The sequence below is a fragment of the Lactuca sativa genome, chromosome 6 (assembly GCF_002870075.4).
Source record: "Lactuca sativa cultivar Salinas chromosome 6, Lsat_Salinas_v11, whole genome shotgun sequence".
Lineage (NCBI taxonomy): Eukaryota > Viridiplantae > Streptophyta > Magnoliopsida > Asterales > Asteraceae > Lactuca > Lactuca sativa.
In genome coordinates, this window is record NC_056628.2 from 154,240,873 (window position 1) to 154,264,342 (window position 23,470).

The following is a 23,470-nucleotide window of genomic DNA, read 5'->3' on the forward strand; positions in this document are numbered from 1 at the left end:
CCTTATGTTCCGAAATTTTCAACAAATATAATACATTTTATGCTTATTGCATTTGATCATTTTAACATAAAAAACAAGGTCACCTGTTTTACAAAACGGGCAAGGTTAGGGTTAGAATTTCAACTCGAATATGACTTGAAAATGATGTATGATGTATGATGTATGTATCATGGTTATAGGGGATGCATATGACAAAAGTCATTAACCCATGTAAACGAAGACGTTTTAGCTCCGTTTGGTTTGGTTGATAATCTTAATTGGTCGAGTATGTAAAAATGGACAAAATTTTCTACTATTTGTTAGTTATTTAAAGATGGATACAGTAAAAAAGGTGGGGTAATGCTTTTGTGACGAAAGACTTTGAAAGCTAGGATAAAACAAAATTATTTGCTCTTTATGTGTGATGTAACAATTCATACAATACGACTCTTTATTTGTACCAAGCAAAACCAATTAATGTTACTGATGGATCAAAAATATTGGTAGTTAATATTGTTTGATAACGTGGAAAATCCTTGTAGGATTTATGCTTATATTGATATCAATATAAATAAAGTACAGGTTATATGAGGATCCCTATATTATATACAAGAATTCAATATAAATAAACAAACAAATAATAGTCTAACACGATCCTGCAGTTGGAACAGGAATAGGAGGTTTTTGAACACTTAAATTGTTTTTAAAGTCTAAAAATAACTATGTAGGAAGACTCTTTGTAAAAATATACGCATACTGATAAGATATCTTATCAGAACATGCAAAACATGAACATGACTAGTTGCTACACTTTCCCTAAAATGTAAATAAATTTCTACATGCTTGGTATGTTGGTGTTGTATTGGGTTTGAAGCTAAATACATGATGTCGACATTATCACAAAAGACCACAGTGGCTTGTGGAAGTGGACAAGAAAGCTTCGATAGAAAGAAAGCCAACCAACTTCTGTCACCACATTAGTCATCCCCTGATACTCAACTTAGGCAATGGAACGAGAGACAGCGTGTTGTTTATAAGACTAGGATACAAGATTATCGCCAAGATATACATAGAACCTAGAGGTGGATGACTCACATGTTGTAACGACCTAAATTTTTATACATCTAATTAAAAGGAAATATCAGTGTTTTCTTACAAATGTGGAATTCTACTAAAATTAAAACACTTTACTTCCCAGGAATAATCATGAGTTTACATAAAAAATCTACATACACATTAGAACAAGGAAATACATTAATAGCATCCTATTATCTAAATCTTTCTTGTGCTCATGCCATCTCTTTTGTTACTACATCTTCTGAACCTACAAAACAAGAACATATCTACAAAACAAGAACATATCTACAACATCAGACACATAGTGAACATATCTACATCTGAACATATCTACAACATCAGACACATAGTGTTCGGTGAGTTATCATTTTATCTTTTCTTATCTTTCATCTTTCTTATCTATCTTATACTCTATCATCTGATCTCTTTCTCTTAGTATCATACATTGCTACTCTTCTCATTCATCTATCTCTTTCTCTTAGCCTCTTATCATGCTCTTCCCATACTCTAACTTCGTCTCTTCTCTAATCCATCTCTTCCATATCTCTTGGTATGTTCTCTTTTCTATCTCTTATCTACTCTTATCTCTAGTGCCTCAACACTATGTTCTCATCTAGACCCAACAGTCACATGTCTCTTCTCTAATCTATGCTCTAACTCTTAGCATGCCTTCACATGCTCTACTTACTCTTCATCTCTCTTTATTCTCATCTCTAATGCCTCAACACTCTATTCTCATCTAGACCCAAGAATCACATCATATACTCTACTCTAAGGGAACAACTTCTCACTACATTACCGCACACACTCATATGATCTTACCTCTCTCTCTCTCTTTCTCTCTCTCTCTCTCTCTCTCTCTCTCTCTCTCTCTCTTTTCTCTCTCTCTCTCTCTCTTGTGATCCCTCGTGGACCCTTAATCTTTCTTACTCTTGAATCGCTCATACATTCCTTACTCTTTCTTCTTATTCTTGAATCCCTCACATATTCCTTACTCTTAATCCTTCATGGATTACTTCTAAGTTCTTACAAAGAACTCTCTTATCTTGTTCCTCTCAAGGAACCTTTTCTTTATCTTCTACAACCATACCAATCTGGATTCCCACATGAACCATTTATCTACATCCCCAAAATAGATCGTCTATCTCTTTCCCCGTAGGGACATAATCTCATTCCCGAAGGAATCATACTCTTTGTCCCTATAGGACCCTCTACTCTATTCTATAAATGAATCTCTATCTCTTGCCCCTGAAGGAACCTCTAACTCTTGTCCCCGAAGTAACCTCTACTATATTCCCGTAAGAATCATACTCTTTATACCCAAAGGAACCGTACTCTCGTTCCCGTAGGAACTATACTCTGTCCTCGAAGGAACCTTCTATCTCTTGTCCTCGAAAGGAACCATCTTTCTCTACACCTTTATCTTGTTATGTGACTCATCATGAATGTGTTGTAATAAAAATCTAATACACTTTTTATTCACATATGATTATAACACACACGTAATATAGTTTTTTTTTTTTTTTTTTTTTTTTTTTTTTTTTTTTTGTATAAAAACTAATTTTTTTTTTATCAACTTTCATTAAATGTTATAATAACATATGTATACAATGTGTATCAAATTAGATTTTGTCAAATGTTATGTTCACTTTTGAATAAAACATGCATCATTTTTTTCGTAGGAGAACTACAATGAAAAACAAAGAGACATAACATAGGTTGGTGCAATATCAACAACATGAATGAATTCATTACAAATCAAATTGAAACGACCCTAAATAGGGAAAAGAAATCATCTTTGTACTATTTGATTTAATATTTTTTGTTTAGGCAACTTTGATGCACCTTAGAAGAGATTCCAAGAATAGATAAATGTTGAATGAAGAAGATCATGATTATATAGAAAATAGTTGAAAGAAGACACAACTAGAGTGATGAATAAACCTTGAAGGAAGAAGATGATGGAAATACCACCATCAATGTAGCTCAAAATTATCAACACAACTCCAATATACCAACAAGCCATTGATTCCCGTAGAAAAAAAATGATACCACTACAAAAATAAAACATTCATCAAAGTCACAACCTTATCTCTCGATATCTTTCTTATCGATTTTCAGGGGCGACGACAATGTGGGGTTAGAGGGTTTCCGAAGATGGTTGGCTCGACCAACATCATCGATGCTTCAAGATGCAAATGGTGGTGAATCAGCGAAGATGTAAGGTTGGACTTTGGAGGGATTCATGTGCATTAGAAGGATGCAGAGTAAATGTTGGTGTTGGTTGTCGATGACAGTTTTCGACAAGAGATTGAGAAAGAATGGATGAGGGTATCTCCGACGATGCTATATGGAATCGACGGTGAGACAATAGACAAAGAGAGTGTTTATAATCTTTTGATTAGGTTTAAGTTTTCTTTTTGTTTTGTTTTGATTTTATTTTTTAGTTTGTTTCAATTTATGTTATTTTTATAATAATAGATAAATAATAATAAATAAAATACATAATAAGAGAAATTTGATATTTTTACATTTAGTAGTGACTAAAACCAAAACAAATTCAAACCACTTGTACCGTACAAATGGAAAAAAAGTTATGGACGAAGATATTGCCCAAAATCAGAGTGACCATTCTTGTAATTTACTCTTTAAATAATAATGATATATATAATAAAATAGTATTTTCTTATAAATCCACATAGCCGTCATGTGATCACCACCTAGATGAAGATAGATAAGAATTTGCCTTCATGACATGGCACATAGGAATATAGGATGGTAATGTCCATGTGGAGAAATTTTTACATTTTTATAAATTTAGGGGTCTAGTTTAACATGTTTTGATCTTTCATAACTAAATATCAACAGTTCGATGATCAGTTCTATCGATAGTAATTTATTTATATAAATCAAAGTGTGTTAAGTTTTGTTTTTTTATAAGCTTTATTGTGAGGTTGTTTAAGAATTTTATAATTTATAAAAAGAATACCATAATCTATCCTACTTCTCAAAGTGTTGTATACGTCATCAATGTGTTGAAAGATGGTGTTGCCTACATGATTTATGTGGTGAAAGATGTGTTATGGTCTTGTGGGATCCATATCCAAAAAGCTTTTAATCCTTTAACCTTTTGGTAAATTTTGTTATAAGGATCGTAAAAGGTAGTACTTACTATAAAGCAATTTTAGCTATTCCCTTATGTGAACTCCTTGATGAAAAGTTTGGTTTGGAAAAAGAACCTTTTTCTCCAATAAAGACGGTTGTTGCCCTACCTATGATTGCATTATGATATCAAACAAAAACAATGTATTTTCACTCAATTTTTGTAACTTAGATATATTTAATATTAGATACGAGTACATAAACATCATATGGACGAGGTTGGTTGTTTAATTGGACTTAAAACGGAAAATTGCACATAAAAAGACATGTTTTTGTGTCGGTTTTTAATTTAATAAACACATGTTTAAAATTAATGTTTGGCAAATTTTATTAATTTATAATAGGTGTCGTTTGGTTCGCAGAATGTTTTTGAAGGAATTAGAATCTGTTAGAGAATTGAAATTTGTCAGGAATTGCAATCAAATTCCATATTCAGTTTGGTTGGCAGGATTGAAATTTGAATCCAATAAATTATGTTTGGTTGGTAGAAAATGAAACTGAAATAATATACAATGACAAAATTGTCTTTCTTTCTTTTTTTTCTTTTTTTTTTTTTGCATATTTTTACTTTGTTTTATAACTTATATGTAAAAATATATTATATAAATTATAAAATTAGTAAGTGATGATGATGGTGGCAGTGATGTTGACGGTGACAATAACGATGATGATGACAACAAAGGTGATGGTGGGTAGTAGCGAAGGTGATGATGGTGGTAACGGTAGTAATTGTGATGGTGGTGGTCATGAGTAGTGGCGGAGGTGATGGGTGGTGTAGTGGTGGAGGTGGCAATGTTGGTAGTAACAGTGGTGGTGATGAAGGTGGTGGCAAAGGTGTTGGTGGTGGTGGCGGAGGTGATGGTGGCCGTGTGGTATGGTTGCGGTGGTGAGTGGTGGTGGAGGTGGAATGTAGTTTGGTGGTATAGGTGGTGTGTAGCGGGTGGTGACGACGGTGGTAGAGGTGGTGTATAGCGGGTGGTGACGACAATGATGTATGGTAGTGAAGGTGGTGGTGGTTGTGGCAGAGGTGGTGATAGCGGCGACAGTGATCGATGGTGGTAGAGGTAACGGTGCTAGTGGGTGGAGGGTGGTAGTGGTAGCAGAGGTAACGGTAGTGGTGATGGTGCGTGGCGGTGGAGGTGGTGGTGGAGACAAAGAGGTTTTCATATGTAGTGTTAAAAGTAAAATGGGTAATATGGTAACATTCAACATTTTCACTTGAAAGAAATTTTAATTCCTTAAGTTTTTGAATGAAATTTATTTTCTCTTATTGGAAGGAAAATTTAACTTATTATGGAATCCAATTCATTTTGAAAGCTTGAACCAAACAAAAGAAAGTGATAGAATTAAATTCCAATTCCTTCTAATTCCAGTGGATTTCAGCGAACCAAACGATATGAGTTGTAGCTTGAAATGTGAAGAGATTTATTGGTAATTGGGCCCATTGTTTGATTATAAATGTTAAAACTCATATTCATTAGTTTAGACTCCACACGTAGCCACGAGAGAGCCAATGTGAGACTTTTCAAAAGCTCGGGAAATTCCATTTGATCTCTAAAGGTTTCAGGCTCTAGGGCAACCCTTGTTGCAACCCTTTAGAATTGATGATGCATCTAGAACAAGTATTAAGAACAAAGAGAACTTTTATGACTAATACAAGGGATATATTTCCTAATCATCTACCATGTTATTTCGAAAACTAGAAATAAATATCTACCTCTTTAGTCGAATAACTTCCGTAAAAGATTAGTTTCAGACACACTCCACCCAAGTTATTATCAAAATATCAAACCAAAAAGTGTAGATAACCATTCATGGGTGTTTGTAAGGAATATGCTTCATTTAACATCTTCTTTGCATCTAAACATTGGAAAAAAAAACTCGACATCTAGATAATGCATAATAGGGACCTTTCACCCGATGTTCTATCTACTAATGTTGTGTCCCTTCAACAACACAACTGGGTGAAGGATTCCAATGAACATCTCATATCTGACTTCAACTTTGGTGGGTGGTGGCCACAAAGATGCTACATGTTTCATTTAGTAGACATGAATACTTCAATAGTTGTCTTCATTTCTCTTGGTTTGATGATATATCGAACGCAAACAACCTAACAAATTTTACGAACAGAAGATTAGTAACATGCTAAAAATTAATAGATATATTCTTCATGGTTTATGATTTTCGAAATATTCTTTTTTAGGAGTTTTCATCATTTTTTTACTTAAAAATAAGATATATAAATACGTAGACCTTACTACAAATCATTCAAATAAAAATATTTTTTTACGTTTTTCTTCTATTTTCATAATTTTTCTTTGTATGAAAAGCTATTTACAAACAAAAAGGAAAACAAGTGAATGAAAATTTTGAACTTGTGATCGTGAAGGTCACACAACTTGAAATAGCGAGGAAACAATTATTAACTTCAATAATAATAATAATAATAATAAAGTTAAAAAATGCAATGTTGAACTTTATAATTATTTAGATATTTTTTAATTTGATTATTTTATGATATACATTTATAAAAAATAGTTAAACAAGTTGTATGATCTTTCAATTTCATAGGCGGCTGAAAAAGGCCAATGCCATGGAGACTAGGTTTCCATAATTCGGCAAATAATAGACCGTTACACTGAAACTGGTTTCTTTGAAAATGCATATCTCTTTGAGAAAACAACATGCAACTTGAAGTGGCTGATTCATTAAATAAATCATTATTTTGTATAACTAAATATATCGTTTAAAATAAAGTTTGATCAAACATAAATTAATGCTATACTGAAAAAAATATTAAATACAAACAACTACTACAAACATTCAAACAATAATATATGTTTGACATTCGTACATGGAAAAATTACATGTAAAAGCATAGTTTTAGTTGATTCATATTAAAAAAAAACATATTTTCAAAGTTAATATTAAATCTTTAATAAAAATAAACTACCTTATAAACTAGTTTATTGTAATTTGTTGTTTAGTAAAACAAAAAAGTAACTTATTTATTTTGTAAGCTAGTTTTGATAAACTATTTTGAAATAACTTTTAAAAAGTATATAGAACCTTATCAATTAGTTTTTATCAAATACTGTTAATTAATAAGCTAATTTTTCAACTATTAAATAAATTTTCAACGTAAAATTTTATAATCTAAGTTAAGTTTAGTTTATCAACGACCGACCAACACAAATAAGTTTAGTTTCAATAAAAGAATTTCTGAATTTTAACTTTTGTGTAGACTTATAATATAAACCTTTTTAAATGGTAATCTTTTTAACTTAGTTCTCCGTAATACAAATTAAAGGATACAATTTGGTATTTTTCCCAAAACAACTATTTGGCTTACGACTAAACTTTTAAGTAAAATAGTTTAAAAAGGGTGAATAAAGTAAATATACTTTGGAAGGGTAAAATGGTCAGAATATTTTAAGGGTAGGACCCACTTGGTACCTAGAGAGGGTGGAGGGAGGCAGGGGAGAAAAGCCATAAAAGAAGTGGATGGACACACGTGCACATCATTATTATACTCCAACTTTATAAAGAATCCTCTTTATTTTAATATTAAAGATTTGTTAAATAAATATTTAATTGCTATCATTCTTGCTTCAAAACAGGGTCATGTTCTTTTGAAATGACTAATTTATCCTCTTCATAATAACCCACAAAACCCAAATAATTGAAGAGAAAGAACATCTAACCTTATTAACGAAAAAAGGTGGGTCAATTTCTTTTAAATTACCTGAGCAATTAAATTCAAACCTAAACTGTTGATGCAAAACACCATCTTCACATGGATTGTGTATATTTCTTATTTTGAACAAAATATGTAACAAGAGGTTTTATAGTATTTTATAAAAAATTACTTTTATAATTTTTTGGTTTTGCATTTGTAACCTTTTTACATATTCATAAATTAAAATAATTTTTACCATATTTTATATACGTTTATATTTTACTATAGTTTTCTTATTGTTTTAGCTTGGGTTTGTCTTGGTTGTTACTACTCTTAACTTTGTATTTTTTTATATTGATGTCCAGTTTTTTGTTGGCTTTTTTGCTATGCTTGCGTTAGAAAAATATAATTTTCTTAAATATTTCGATATCACTAATTATTTTCTTACAATAAATTAAGAGTAAATTGGATACCAGTTCTTTGTAAGTTTATATTTCGAAAAAATAAAGATTTTTTTTTTAAAATTATCTTACAAGACATTAAGTTCCCTTAAGTCGATATGATAAAGAATCTTGTTATAAGAATAAATTATGTCAATACAAATGCTTCTAACAATACTTATATATTAGTACATCAAAATGCCCAAAGATAATAACCCAACATTCAAATTCATATATCAACTATGAAGTATGAACATCTAATTCATCCACAATCATTTTTTAAAAATTTCTTGCATCAATTTACATTTATACCCTCACAATAACTCCACAACAATAAGCCAGCCCACATTCATGCCATTGGCAAGCTAAGGTTTAATAATGGCAGGAACAATGCCCATTTGGTGTGAGCTTTTTAAATGCAAAGTAAATAAGGTGAATCATTCAATGAGGCAAGTGAAATTCAGGTGCATCTATTAAATTACCAATTCATGAAATAAAAAAGGGGTATCTATGTAATTTCACAATGCGCAACCCTATATATACGAAAGCACCTTTTAGACTTTTTAGCTTATATTTCCAATAATATTTTACTTTTACATACAAATAATTATAGAAAATCTTCAAGTCATTGCCGTGTTTGACCTCAAACGTGATATAGAGCATCATACATACTTTTAGAGAGAGAAAGAGAGAAAATCATCTAGAGAGAGAGATTGATTTTTATTTGGTACCTTGATTTGGAAGATGAGAGGTGTGAATGATACCATGGTGACCATTAACGCCGCCGCGACGGCGATCCAGTCGGCGGAGAATAGAGCAACTCAATCTTCTTCAGTTCAGGTGAAAACAAAAATTCAATCTTTTTGATTCGATTCTGCTATTTTGAATCAGTTATTTGATGGGTTTTCCTTCTTGATGAAATTGTTTCACGGGTTTATGTTTTCTTTAAAATTTAAGATCTGGGATTCGTTGTTTGATCATTTCCATAGCTATAGATCTTGATACATGTCAATCATAGCTAAGGGTGTCAATCATAGCAAAGGGTATATATGTAATTATACTATTAGCTCGTATATTATGTATGTATATGCTGTTTATTGCTAAGGTGATTTGTTCTTGTATTCCGAGTTTTAGTTAACAAATAAAGCCGATTCTTTTTGGTTTTTAACTGGAATTTTTCTGAGTATTAATGTATTTTTATGCTTAAAAATTACCATCATTATAGAGAAATACAGAAAGTTTACAATCTGGAAGACTGAATGAATCAGTATTAGATAAAAAAAATGTTGATTTTGATCAGAAATATCAAAACATTCTGTGGTTCCTCTGTTTGATTCAAAGGTGTTTAATTTTTGACTTAATACAGAAAAGAAGATGGGGAAGATGTTGGAACATTTCATGGTGTTTCGGATCTCAAAAGCAAAGCAAAAGAATTGGACACGCAGTTCTTGTTCCAGAGCCTAATTCCTCAAGAACAGAACCTCCGACCACCACACACATGTCACAACCATCATCAATAGTCCTTCCGTTCATTGCTCCTCCTTCATCTCCGGCATCCTTCCTCCAATCAGAACCACCGTCTGCCACCCACTCCCCTGGCGGCTTCCTTTCCTTCACCTCTGTGTCCGCCAGCATGTACTCACCTGGCGGCCCAGCCAACATTTTTGCCATTGGACCATACGCACACGAAACCCAGCTGGTGTCACCGCCCGTTTTCTCCACTTACACCACCGAGCCATCCACCGCGCCGTTCACACCGCCGCCGGAATCCGTCCACCTGACCACCCCATCCTCGCCGGAAGTTCCGTATGCCCGGCTTCTCGGATCTAGTAACCAAAACGATGTTATACCGTATGAGTTTCAATCTTATCAGTTATACCCCGGAAGCCCGATGGGTAATCTGATATCACCGAGCTCCGGAATCTCAAATTCCGGCAACTCGTCTCCGTTTCCGGACGGAGACTTTACTCGGGGCCCTGGCGGGCCCTACTTCCTTCATGGCAAGGTTTATCCTTGTCAATGGGAATCAAGACAGGGATCCGAGGCTCTTACTCCGGATCCCGTGGGTCCCAGGTCTCGCGAGGGTTTCCTGCTCACGAGTATGGGACCATCTTATGGAACAAGAAACGAAGATCAACAACATTTAGTTGATCATAGGGTTTCGTTTGAGGTTACTCCGGAACAAGTTGTGAGATGTGTGGAGAGGAGACGGTGTGCTGACGTGGCAAATGGACGGGATTCGCATGGCGATGACATGGCAAAACATCAGAGGCATAGATCAAATACAACGCTTGGATCTGTTAAAGAGTTCAACTTTGATAGTACGGATGGAGCCGAATCGGATTGGTGGACCAATGAGAAAGTTCTTGGAAGGGAAAACGGGTCAATCAAGAACTGGTCTTTCTTCCCGATGATGCAGCCAGGTGTCAGCTAATGATTGGACACCACCCGACAAGAAACCAAGAAACCAAGAAATCAAGAATCAAGAATTAGATAGTCAATGACCCTTTTGGGGTTGGTGTTCCTACACAGAAAAGAACTCTTTTTTCTGCCTAAAAAGTGGCATGGAAGTTGGAACTTTACTTTACCATATATATATATATGTAAAATAAATATGTTTTTTTTTTTTTTTTTTTTTTTTTTTTTTTGCGGGTAGTAGGGAAACTCGGCTCCGGTTCAAGATTAAAACCTGTGAGCTCGGACATGACTGTTGTAGCTCATTGAGCAAACATTGATAACCTTCACAGTGAGTTTAGTCATATGAACATGATAATTACAGAAATGGTTTTCCTTCTATTCATGATATTTACTAATTTCATATATTAATGTGACTTTGTTCGGTTTGAAAGTGGTTTGAAAGTTATGAATGTTTGAAGTCGTAGGTGTTGGTATTCTTACATGTATTAGAATAGTGAGTAGAAAGTGTAAGTTATGATGCATTCTGTATAGTATAAAAATCTTCTCTTGTATAATTGTATTTATAAGATTTTGTGTATATGATTAGATGTTATGATACATAGTTAAAAGATCTTTTGGGAATTGGGGATGCCCCATTAACTCGAGTATCCATATACAATATTTTTTTTTATCATACATAATAATTTATGTTTTAAAAGATTATACAATATATTATATAGTTGTTTAAAATATAAATTATTATGTATAACCAAAAATTATTATATATAAATCATCTCCTTTGCTCTATAATTGGTTTCTTAAAGGTGATTATGATTTCCACTTTTAACTTTTATGTTAAAAACATGTATATGTTTGTTGAATTAGATATGATCCTATTGGTGTTTGACCAATCGTGTGGAATTTTCTATAATATTGGCTGGTGAATGATCATGAATAATGGAATCTTGGGATGGTTTATCTTTGTTGTCAAACTTAGGTCAGAATTTGCAGAGATATTCGCAAGAAAATATAAAAAGAAGCATGCTCTAAGTGTGCATGAGTGGCCATTATTCTTGTCAAAGTCAAAATTCTTACTCAACCATGGTTAAGTTTGGTTTGACCATGCTAACTTGTTACAGGTCATCTTTGTAACATATATGACTTACCTGTTTCATTGGGTACTAAAAATATATGTTTTGATTCGTTATTCGACCTGTATTTTGACATTTGCTATATATCTTGGATAATTTGTTAGAAATACATATGTAAAGACCATTATAATGAAAAGATGATGGCGTTTATGTATAGTTGAAATGACTATTACGAGATAAAGTCACAACTATCCGTTTTAAATGTAAAGTTTAACTAATTTGAAAAGGCTAATCATAACATTAGGTCAAATGGAGGATGTGATATCATCATTTGTCCATCTTTTTCAACATTTATTACAAAATGAGCATGTCGTTTGCGAATAAGGATTTTTATGATTTGCAAAATGGTCCTTAATACTTTAATCCATCTTTTTTTGTTGTTTCGTGACAATTGTTTGCAAACCGTTAACACGCTTCCCAAATTCTCTCGAATACATTTTTCACAAACCTATTCTAGCAACGAGTTTGTGGCTTTGTGTAATGAAATATGAAATATCCTCAAAACATGTAAAAACCGCAACATCTTCCAAAATTTTCTTCAAACCTTTTTGGTGAAATGTCTTTTCTCTTTCATGTGATTTCATATTATGTTTTGATTATTTAACAAATTGGGTCAATTCGGTTGTATAAGTACTTTAGACTACTTTATTTTCTTCCTTTTGTTCGAAAACTCTAACAATGAACATTATCATTTAGGTTGTACTAAATGATTGTTTGATAGTTTTTGAGATCAAATTGAATACTTGAGTCAAAACTAAACACAACCTTTTATCATAACAATAAAAATACATATCATAAATAATATAACCGAATAAGAGTCTTCTTATTAGAGTATCAGATAGTTTGAATCTGACCGAAGCTTCTAATTAGAATATCAAACAATTTCAATCCGATCGAATAAGACTAAACCAACCTCTTACCATATTCTATAAGAAACATATCAAGCAGTCTTAATTCAAAATGAAAAATAAATAATTGAGATTCATTTAAATAATTAGTTATCAACCACTACAAATTTAAATAATCAATTACAAAAAATTTAAATAATCAATTACAACACATGCATCCAAACACCAACTAAAAAACTTTACAAAAATCTCCAAGTATCTTTCGTCCAGCTCGTCTTTCTTCTAAAACAAACTACCAGCCATCTCTGTTGACCACCGTTATCCCTCCTCTACAAAACTAATCCCTTTTCCCAATCATTACACATTCTTTCTTCTCAAACCCCAAATCTTCCCTCTCAATTCTTCAACAGAAATCAAACCGCTTCCTCAATCTTGAAAAAATGCCTCCTTTCTCACAATCTACCCCTATATCAAATGGGTTTTCGCTCAATCACAACAAATTCAACCAAACAAACCACCAACCCTCCACCAATGCCATCACCATTGATGTGGGTGGTCAACTCTTTCAAACCACCAAACAAACCCTAACCCTAGCTGGCTCTAAGACCCTTTTCTCTAATCTCTTTGATTCATGTGATCAAGACAATAATGGCGTCCCTTTTATTGATAGAGACCCTGAACTGTTCTCGATTCTTCTTTCGTTATTAAGAACAGGTAATCTTCCATCAAAAGCAAAAGCATTCGACATTCAAGATATCATATTCGAAGCAAAGTTTTACGGAATTAATGATCTTCTAGTTGAATCACAATCAAACCCATCTCAATTTGAACCTTTCGACCTCGAAAAATCAATAATTTTGCCTCTGAGTGGTAGAGACTCACCTTCTGCGATTGCAACAACACCAAACGGGTCACTTCATGTTTCCCATGGTAGCAAAATCACATCTTTTGATTGGTCTTTACAAAAAAAGTCAACAACTTTGACCAATTTCACAGCTATCGATTCTTTATTAGCTTTATCCCCAAATATCGTAGCAGCTGGCGCTACAGATTTTTCTGGGTTGCAGATTCTTGATCTCGATTTGGGTTTCGTTAGACAAACTCTAAATTGGGAAAATGTTACGAAATCCAGCTCAACTGTTCAAGCAATTGGTATTTCCCCTGAATTCTTGTTCACTAGCTTCGAATCAGGTCGAAGAAATTCAAACTCAATCATGGTTTATGATCTTAAAGATGATTTCAAACTTGTTTCAGAAATTGCCCGTAATGAAATCTTTGGTGCTGATCTTGATTCCGCAATCCCATCTACAAAATTGAATTGGGTTCCTAGTGTTAATCTGTTAATGGCTTCTGGGTCTCATAGTGGTCCTTTTGGGGTTTCAGGAAACATAAAGTTTTGGGACATAAGATCTGGGAGGGCAGTTTGGGAAATTAAAGAAAATGTTGATTGTTTTTCGGATATAACAGTTTCTGATGCCCTTTTGGCTGTTTTCAAGATTGGTGTAAACTCAGGGGAGGTTTCTTACATTGATTTAAGAAATTTGGGATCTAATAACTCATGGAATTGTCTTGGTGACACTCGAAAAGTTAACAATGGCAAGAAAGAAGGGTTTGGGTGTAAGATTGAAAGCCATGGGAATCAAGTTTTTTGTGGTAAGAAAGGGGAATTGGAGTTATGGTCGGAGGTTTTGATGGGTTCTTTGAACAATGAAAAAGATCGAATTTTTAGGAAGAATGTTTTAGGGAGAGTGAAGGATTTGGGTGGAAATAGGATCACGAATGTAGGATTTGGAGGAAACAAGATGTTTGTGACGAGGAAAGATCAACAATGTGTTGAAGTTTGGCAAAGTTCAGGGAAAAGATTTTGATTTTTTGAAGTGATTTATATGATTAATGTTTTGTTCATTTGTAAAGTGGTTTTGTGTTATATTGATTCTTTGATTCTTGTTTGATCACTACAAATAAAACTAGTGTTGATTGTAATCTTTTGTATTTTGAGTACATTTTTAATTGAATGATTAGGTTTGATTATATGGAATGGGCGATAAAAAAGTATGAAATGGACCAGATAATCGCATAGAGCATTATCATTATGTTATCATATTTGATTATTTTGCTGAAAAAGTCTGATGGATAATGCTCGAATACTCACAAATCACAATGGCTTGGTTATTAGGCCGAAGGGAGTCGGGAGCATTATCATTATATACACCCCCAACACCCCTCCTTCACCACCCACACCCATACACACACCTTAACATGTTGCAAAAACACAGTTTTTCCTATTGTCTTGAAGAGGAGAGAGAAAAACATTTGCGTTTGTATGTGTATTAAGGTTTTCAAAAAACAAAAATACTTCCACGTGTATTAAGGTTTTCAAAAACAAAAATACTTCCACGGCAAGTTGGCAACCCTCCTCTTTAAATGACATGTTGAACCTCTAGTATGACAAAATTGATGTTGTAGTGACGTGACTTCCAAAAAACTAATGAACACTGCAAAAGACATGACACAATTCCCTCTGGTTTTATGTGTTGGTGATTTTATATCACTAATATTATTCAAGTGTATTGGGGTTAATTTGTTGATCAATGTCACTTTGACGATTATCGAACAAATTAGTATGGTGCGGAGTGCACATTTGTTTGATTTTGTCATTGTTGAAAGTATACTACTATTTAGGGGCGAAGCCCCTGAACTGATGGGGGTCCGGGGGCAGCACCCCTGGGCGCGGGGTGAAAGGGGCGGCAGCCCCTGATGGGGTCCAAGGGGCAGAGCCCCTGGCCGGGGTCGAGCTGCCAGTTTAGTGCGGAAATTTTTCATATGAGTTATGTTACTATATAAAAAATGTCTCATAAATTCGTATTTTTTTGTAAAAACATCCAGTTTTGTGATCCATTTATAGATTCAGTTTTATGTTAGTTTTTGACAGGTAATATGACCGTTTTTGGACATGAAGTTGTTTTCATGTAACTACCATATGACAGTTTTAGGACAGGAAGTTAGTTTCTGTTATATGATCAATTTCAGATTCATTTTGGGTACAGATTTCATAACATCTTCTTCATTCTCCAATCTAGAAAAACAGTGAGTTTCATCCGTTTAGAGATTTTGAGTGTACCCTCGAAATGCTTTAATCTGAAAGTGTTTCACAACTCTCATTGATCCAAGTTTATATGTATCCCGTTTTTTCTAACATTATGGACTAGTATAACCTCAAATAATCTTACATCTTCTTTTTTCTAACATTAATCTTATCTTATTTTTTTAGGTTCTATATGTAAAGTTAGAAATTCAGGTTTGCCAAATGTCGGTGAAACTATAATAACATACATCCATCGTCTTATAATCTGGTCTGACCCAAGGGGTGGGGTAGGCTGGGCAATGGCCCAGGCCCCATAAAAGTTGAGGGCTCAATTTGAAAATAGTGTTTATATATATATATATATATATATATATATATATATATAATATGTTAAATGAAAAATTCATAATAGTTGTAGATTAAACGGTATTCGTGTGTGCCTTGTTACCAGTTCATTGGTTGCATATGTTTTTTTGTAATTATTTTGGGTTGTAAAGGAATTCTCTATTTGTACATATCGCCCATCTTAGACTCTTATCCCATTTCAAATCAACATTTAGATCTTGGGAAAATGATTTAAGAGGGTAACATACTTTTGCGATTGGTCACATTTGGTCACTAAATTTTTTTCATGCTCTATTAACCCTTTAACTTGTTGAATTGTGTAAGTTTCCCCCTTCAGACTGCTTTTTGCTGGTTTCAATGGTTTTGTCTATCCTATGTGTCAGTTTGATCCTACGTGGCATGTAGGGCTAATGTTATTAAAAGAGGGACGTATGTGCTTCCTCCTGAATTAGTAGCATTAAAAACCGAAATAGAGAAGGTGAAGGAAGACATGGAGCAAATGAAGAAGGAAAAGTACTCTCATGACATTGCAATGAAGGAAAAAATATATAAGTTTACCATAGGATTTCTTTTTTGATCATCGTGTATATGATGAAATGATGTGTTGAAAGATGTTTGAATGGAATGGAATCATTATCTTAACTTCAAGTTTGAATGGAATGAAATCAATAACAATGAATAAATGGAAGCATACATATAACAATGCATACATATATGATTTAATTCTTTGATTGTAATGAATACAAAGAAGTAATTTTGACTGGAATGGAATCACTGAGACAATAGTACATACATATAACAAAGAAGTAATTGAATGTGGTGGCTTGATTCATTGAAAATACTCCATTACTATTCGAAATTAAATAAGTTTGTGTCTACATACACAAAAGTAGTTTCTAGGTAACACAAAAGATTCTCTCATACACAAAAGAAGGGCCACCATGTGCCCACACACCCACTTGTCAGTTCATAGAAAAGCATAATAAAAAGACTGCTACTTTGTCTTTACATCACAACCGAATCACAACAGATATTCCCACCCACCCACTACCTAAACTTAATCAATAATTGAACGGTTCTCTGCATTGCTCCCAACCCCATGTATCTTCCTCCTCAATGCTTATTTGATGATCCGTTCAAAATATTTTCTCCTTCCACTTCTACTAACTGGGGCCCTTCTTCTTGGCACAGGAATTGCAGGTGGTGGTGGTGGAAGTGGAGGAGGTGGTTGGGTTGTAGGTGGCGGTGGTGGTCTGGATGAACTTGGACATGCTCCACCGCCCCTGGATGAACTTGGTATTGCAAAGAAAAATTAAACTATCAATTCTTTGTTCAAATGATGTAACGTTTAAAAAAAATTACCTGATGTATTGCTTTGTTGGTTTAGATGGACACTTTTTCTTGTTATGACCTAGTTCCTTACAAATACCACACCTTATCAGGGCTCTCTTTCGTGTGACCGTTTTTCTACTTGGTCTACTCATCCCTCTTTCAATTGCATCCATATTCTTTTTCATTGGTGTCCTACTAGGTAATCTTCTTCTTTTGGGAGGCAAATGCTTGTGGTAGGGAACATCTGGCTACGTATCACTACCATTGAGAGGATTAATGTAATATTTGTATCATATTAGGTAAGCTTCTTTAGTGTAGGATTAGAACACATATGTCTCTACATCCTGATTTAGGTAAGAGATTGCAGCCACTCAATGTAAGCATGGTATCCCTGTAAGTTGCCATATTCTATAGGCACACTTCTTTGTAATTAGATCCACTCCATATGCAAAATCAGTGAATCTAACCTCATACTTTTGATAACCACAAGGAGTAACCCCCCACAATCTATTTAAGGCAAAAAAACTACAAATCAATAACACATCTCCATAATTAATATATGCATATTAAACTAAAAAAACTTACCTCTGTTTAACCTTCATGTCTTCTATATGCATACTAGTCATATGTAACCAAGATAGAATAGACCTTCGAATAAGTGACCCTAACTCTAAGTCCACAACCAAACAAGAACATGAAGTAAAGCAAAGATCACAGATTCTAAGTCTGTGACACCCTAGTCACATATAACCTTAACGTATCCACTTAGCAACTATTGACCTACTAATAAAGACCTTTTAGTTCTCAAATAAGTAATTATAGTATCACAAAATACTCCTATAGTATTTTAAGTTTATGTTATGTTCTAAAGTTTTCATTGTAGTAGAGTTGGTAAGTTTTTAGACTTGCTGCAATACCACAACCATTCCTAGGCACATGCTAATCACTTCTCGGAACGATATAGTTGATCAAGCTATATCACTCCCAGATCTAATTATATGTCCCCAAGCCTACTTGTGATGTCCAACAACCACAATACTTTTGTTCTGTTCTAGTATGACACTAATCCTAGTCTGAATGCATGTATGTATACTTTAGTTAAATATTTTATTATTTAAAAAGTATAAACTCTTGGTCAGAGTATTTTAATCTTGATGTGTTTATAGTTGTACATCGTTTATAGGTTGATATACTCAATTCACTATAAACAATGCTCTGATACCAGGGGATTGCGTCTTGTTACTCTACGTGGAGGAGGTGGTTGTTGAGTTGGAGTTATCAGGGGATTGCGTCTTGTTACTCTACGTGGAGGCATCGCTCAACTAAAAGTTTACAAAGATGAATACGATAGTAAGCGTTCAATAGTGAGAATAATGAGAGTGATCCATGAACTAACTCGTCATAGTTCAACAAATAGATGAGAGTGTACTTGCAATAGAGATCTAACAATAGAAGGATGAAAGCATTTGGATAAAGATTTCCCATGAGATTAGATGTCTTTCAATATCATTGGCATTAAAGATGTAACAAGTTCGGGAAAAATGACCTTGGAGTAGGTCTTACATCAAACCAAAAATGAGAAAATTTGACAGCACTAAGACCTAACAGACTGAAAGTTCAAGGTCTTAACATAAACAGGGAATTAATACTAGAGTCTATACATAGACCTAAATTATATATATATATATATATATATATATATATATATATATATAGAGAGAGAGAGAGAGAGAGAGAGAGAGAAGAGTAGGCTCTACTCGCAAGGGGAGTTGTTCTGGTTGGTACTTGATTCAGCCCTGGCTTCAGCCAGTTTGCTGTTCCGTTTCCCAAACACGTCTTTGCAGTACCACCTGGTTCTGACGAAGATCCCTAGTTTCAGATCGACAGGCATTCAGCTCCACCTGTAGGGCGTCAATACGAGACCTTTCAAAGTCCTGGTCATCAGTCAGATGACGAAGACGAACTATGTTGACTCCGGAGTTGGAATGAATCTCCATGACTTGGTCAAAGTTCGCTCTTCCCTGCTCATCATTGCAAGGAACACGACGAACCATAATAGGAAGGACTCTGTCTACTGAGCCTCCCTCATTCAGGTTGTAGTAACTCTGATATCTGTTTTAGGGAGGTGGTTGTCCATGTTCTAGGCTCCACCTACCCAAGTTCACTGCTCACAAAGGTGTTGGGCCTTGAAAAGCCGGACGAGGGTTAGGATTTTCAGCAACTTGGGTTGGATTATAGACCTCGGGTTCTGAGTCTGATTCTTCTTGGACTTCCTCCTCGTTCTCTTCCTCAGAACTCTCCTCGGGCTCTTCTTCTGCTGGTTCCATTGGGTTCTCATTCTTGGGTTCAGCTTCGAGCCATCCTTCGACTCCTTGATTGGGAAAGTACGGGTCTATAGGGAGATGGAATTCAACCATGTTATCCAAGCGAGAAAAGGGATGTAAGAAACATATAATAGACGTACTACTTAAGATAATCATAGGATGATCTCTACCAGTTACTTCAATACTGGCGTAGTGCATACCTGTTATATGTAACCAAGATAAAATAGACCTTCAAATAAGTGACCCTAACTCTAAGTCCACAACCAAACAAGGAACAAGAAGTAAAGCAAAGATCACAAATTCTAAGTCTATGACACCCTAGTCACATATAACCTTAGCGTATCCACTCATCAACTACTGACCTACTAATAAAGACCTTTTAGTTCTCAAATAAGTAATTATAGTATCACAAAATACTCCTATAGTATTTTAAGTTTATGTTATGTTCTAAACTTTTCATTGTAATAGAATTGGTAAGTTTTTAGACTTGCTGCAACACCACAACCATTCCTAGGCACATGCTAATTACTTCTCGGAATGATATAGTTGATCAGGCTATATCACTCCCATATCTGGTTATATGTCCCCAAGCCTACTTGTGCTGTCCAACAACTGCAATACTTTTGTTCTGTTCTAGTATGACACTAATCCTAGTATAAATGCATGTATGCATACTTTTGTTAAATATTTTATTATTTAAAAAGTACAAACTCTTGGTCAGAGTATAGTAATCCCGATGTGTTTATAGTTGTATATCTTTTATGGGTTGATATACTTAATTCACTATAAACAAATCTATGATACCAATATGTCACACCCCCAAACCAGAACGGCGGAAACGTTCGGGGGTGGAGGATGTCATGTTCAGTATCATAACAATGCATAATAGTAAAACAAGCAACAACATCATCCATTACATTAATAATATAGTTAGCACACGTGTGTTCTGAATGTATTTGCTGTAGGGTTTTGAGCAATCTAACACTTCCTAAGTGTGCATGCAACCCTAATAAACCTTGGATCTATGTTTGTCTAAATACATGCAAAATAATAATTTTCCAAGGTTCATAACCTATCTAACATGGCATGGGGTACTTTTAAACATAAAAGAGTTAGAAGAGATTACATACCTTTTTTGACGAGTTTGATTCTTAAGGAGTTTGAGGGCCAAGCACCAATAATGTGAATGCCTCAAATGGAATCACAAATCACCACAAACTCTTGGAAAACTTTGAGAGAGTGTATACACACTAATTTCGGCCACACACAAGCACACACACTAGTTCACTAGTTGCCATTTCATGCACCATAAGCATGCTTATATAGTGTACATGGTTAGGGTGAAACCCTAATAACCCATGACCTTTCCTTTTCCAAGGATCCATGGGTTAAAAGCTACATGGATCATCCATGGACTTCCATCCAAGCCTAGCCCATTAACAAATGAGTGTTAGCCCACACCATATAAAACAAATAGCCCATAATCTAATTAGTCTTCCTTTTAATCTCTAAATTAATTCATAATTAATTTAAGACTAAGACTAATTAAATAACATAACCTCATATTAATATATTATAACTTATAATATATTAATAAACATATGTGTATAACTCTCATAAAATTATCCATAAATTGTTCGGGTGAAGTGCAACCCAAATGGACCATGCCGGGTCGGGTCAAGTATATACCAAATAAGTTATGGACTTAGACACCTTATCCAATAGACTCCCACTTGGATAAGTCTAATAACTGTATTTGCCTATATAACTTCAGGAACCAACCAGCAATCGTAGCTCTCGAAAACTCTGTTGAACTATGAAGCGCCATTTTAAGACAAGTGATCATTTAATCCTCTGTTCTCATGATATCAGCCGGACAAACACATGGAACTATGTCTTGCTTATTGTCTGGCAGTTGTTTCTCGATTTCCGATTTGTTTGACAAAGAACTTTATTGAACACATCAGTTTAGTCTGACCGGGCCCGGTACATGGGTCAACACAAAATCATCAAGGGGCCCAGCTATCGCTTCTATTTCTAGAAGGAACAGATAAACTTTGACTCATATGCTTGTTCTACTACTTGTTGAATTGTACACAAAGGCACGTTTTATAACATCAAGTTACTGATGCGTTTACGTGCAATCAATGCATAACCAACTCATAGGTAACAACTCATATCTCTAGGTTTGAAGACTTATATGATATTATCGTCTCACGATCACTCGAGATAAATTCCATGAAGTGATACAAGTGAGCGTGGGTTTATACCAATACTCATAACTTATGAGTACTCATGAATGTTGCAGCAACCATTTCCATGTCTAAACACCTTTAGCCATCTACAAACCCAATTCATGACAATCTTGATTCATACCTACTTCCGACGTATGACCGATTGTGGAGGTTTGAATAAATTAATTATTCTGGAAGTCAAAACATGCAAAACTGAAACAATAGTAAATAATTGACAATGATAGTAACACTTTACTCATAAATAAATCACAAATTTTATTCATCATCAAACGTCGATTACATTTTACAAGTTTCAGGAAAACTATGTAATCTGTAAAACTAATATCGTCCCTCAGCCCGATGCGCCTCGCATGCTGAAAATGCTTAACCCTCGTCAGTCCCTTCGTAAGGGGATCTGCAGGATTCTCATCCGACGATATCCTCCTTGCCACGAGGAGTCCTTCTTCAATCTTGTGTCTTATGAAGTGATATTTTCTGTCAATGTGTCGGGATCTGCCATGATCTCTTGGTTCCTTGGCTAAGGCAAACGCATTATTGTTGTCACAGAAAATCTCCATAGGTTCCTTAATAGCTGGTACAACTCCAAGGTCTCCGATGAAGTTCTTTAGCCATATCGCCTCCTTCTCTGCTTCACTCGCTGCTATATACTCTGATTAACAAGTCGAATCAGCCATCGTCTCCTGCTTGGAACTCTTCCAAGAAATTGCCCCTCCATTTAAGGTAAAGACCCAGCCTGACTGAGAGCGGAAGTTATTCCTATCAGTCTGAAAACCAGCATCACTATACCCTAATACTCTCAAGTCATCACTCCCACCAAGGGTAAGGATCCAATCCTTAGTCCTCTGCAGATACTTGAGAATGTTCTTTACCACGGTCCAATGAGCCTTGCCAGGGTTCCCCTGATACCTGCTGACCATGCTCAAAGCAAATGCCACATCAGGGAGGGTACAAGTCATAGCATACATGATCGAGCCAACAACGGAAGCATACGGTAATTGGCTCATCTCAACTATCTCTGCCTCTGTACTCGGACTTTGAGTCTTACTCAGTTTGGCATTGCTTTGGATCGGTAAATCTCCTTTCTTGGAATTCTGCATGTTGAACCTTTTCAACACCTTATCCAAGTAGGTACTCTGACTAAGTCCAATTAGTCTTTTACCCCTTTCTCTTAATATCCTTATCCCTAGGATATAGGCAGCCTCCCCTAGGTCCTTCATAGCAAAGCACTTCCCAAGCCAGGACTTAACCTCCTGCAAGGTTGGGATGTCATTTCCTATAAGTAGTATGTCATCCACATACAGTACCAAGAAGCTAACTATACTCCCACTAGACCTGACATACACGCAAGACTCATCTTCACTTCTCGAGAAGCCAAACTCTTTGACCTTCTCAT

At 34.8% G+C, this 23,470-nt stretch overlaps 3 protein-coding genes across 3 annotated transcripts; all 3 read left to right on the forward strand.

Moving 5' to 3' along the window:
- Positions 1 to 4,928: 4,928 nt before the first annotated feature.
- LOC128126900 (uncharacterized) lies at positions 4,929 to 5,440 on the forward strand. The gene is made up of 2 exons (XM_052765064.1): positions 4,929 to 5,090; positions 5,225 to 5,440. Exons 1-2 carry the CDS (start codon positions 4,929 to 4,931, stop codon positions 5,438 to 5,440), a joined length of 378 nt encoding a protein of 125 aa, XP_052621024.1.
- A 3,470-nt stretch (positions 5,441 to 8,910) lies between these two features.
- LOC111901123 (uncharacterized protein At1g76660) lies at positions 8,911 to 11,221 on the forward strand. The gene is made up of 2 exons (XM_023896999.3): positions 8,911 to 9,180; positions 9,707 to 11,221. The coding sequence occupies exons 1-2, from the start codon at positions 9,085 to 9,087 to the stop codon at positions 10,772 to 10,774; spliced, it is 1,164 nt and encodes a 387-aa protein (XP_023752767.1). The 5' UTR covers positions 8,911 to 9,084; the 3' UTR covers positions 10,775 to 11,221.
- Positions 11,222 to 12,993: 1,772 nt separating this feature from the next.
- LOC111901124 (BTB/POZ domain-containing protein At5g41330) lies at positions 12,994 to 14,767 on the forward strand. Its single transcript, XM_023897000.3, has one exon. The coding sequence runs from the start codon at positions 13,177 to 13,179 to the stop codon at positions 14,602 to 14,604; it is 1,428 nt and encodes a 475-aa protein (XP_023752768.1). The 5' UTR covers positions 12,994 to 13,176; the 3' UTR covers positions 14,605 to 14,767.
- Positions 14,768 to 23,470: the final 8,703 nt, after the last annotated feature.

Coding starts and splice junctions, on each gene's coding strand:
- LOC128126900 (XM_052765064.1), top strand. CDS start 4,929: ATGGTGGTAACGGTAGTAATTGTGATGGTGGTGGTCATGAGTAGTGGC. Junction 5,091..5,224: donor GAGGTGATGGTGGCCGTGTG/GTATGGTTGCGG, acceptor ATGGTAGTGAAG/GTGGTGGTGGTTGTGGCAGA.
- LOC111901124 (XM_023897000.3), top strand. CDS start 13,177: ATGCCTCCTTTCTCACAATCTACCCCTATATCAAATGGGTTTTCGCTC.
- LOC111901123 (XM_023896999.3), top strand. CDS start 9,085: ATGAGAGGTGTGAATGATACCATGGTGACCATTAACGCCGCCGCGACG. Junction 9,181..9,706: donor CTCAATCTTCTTCAGTTCAG/GTGAAAACAAAA, acceptor GACTTAATACAG/AAAAGAAGATGGGGAAGATG.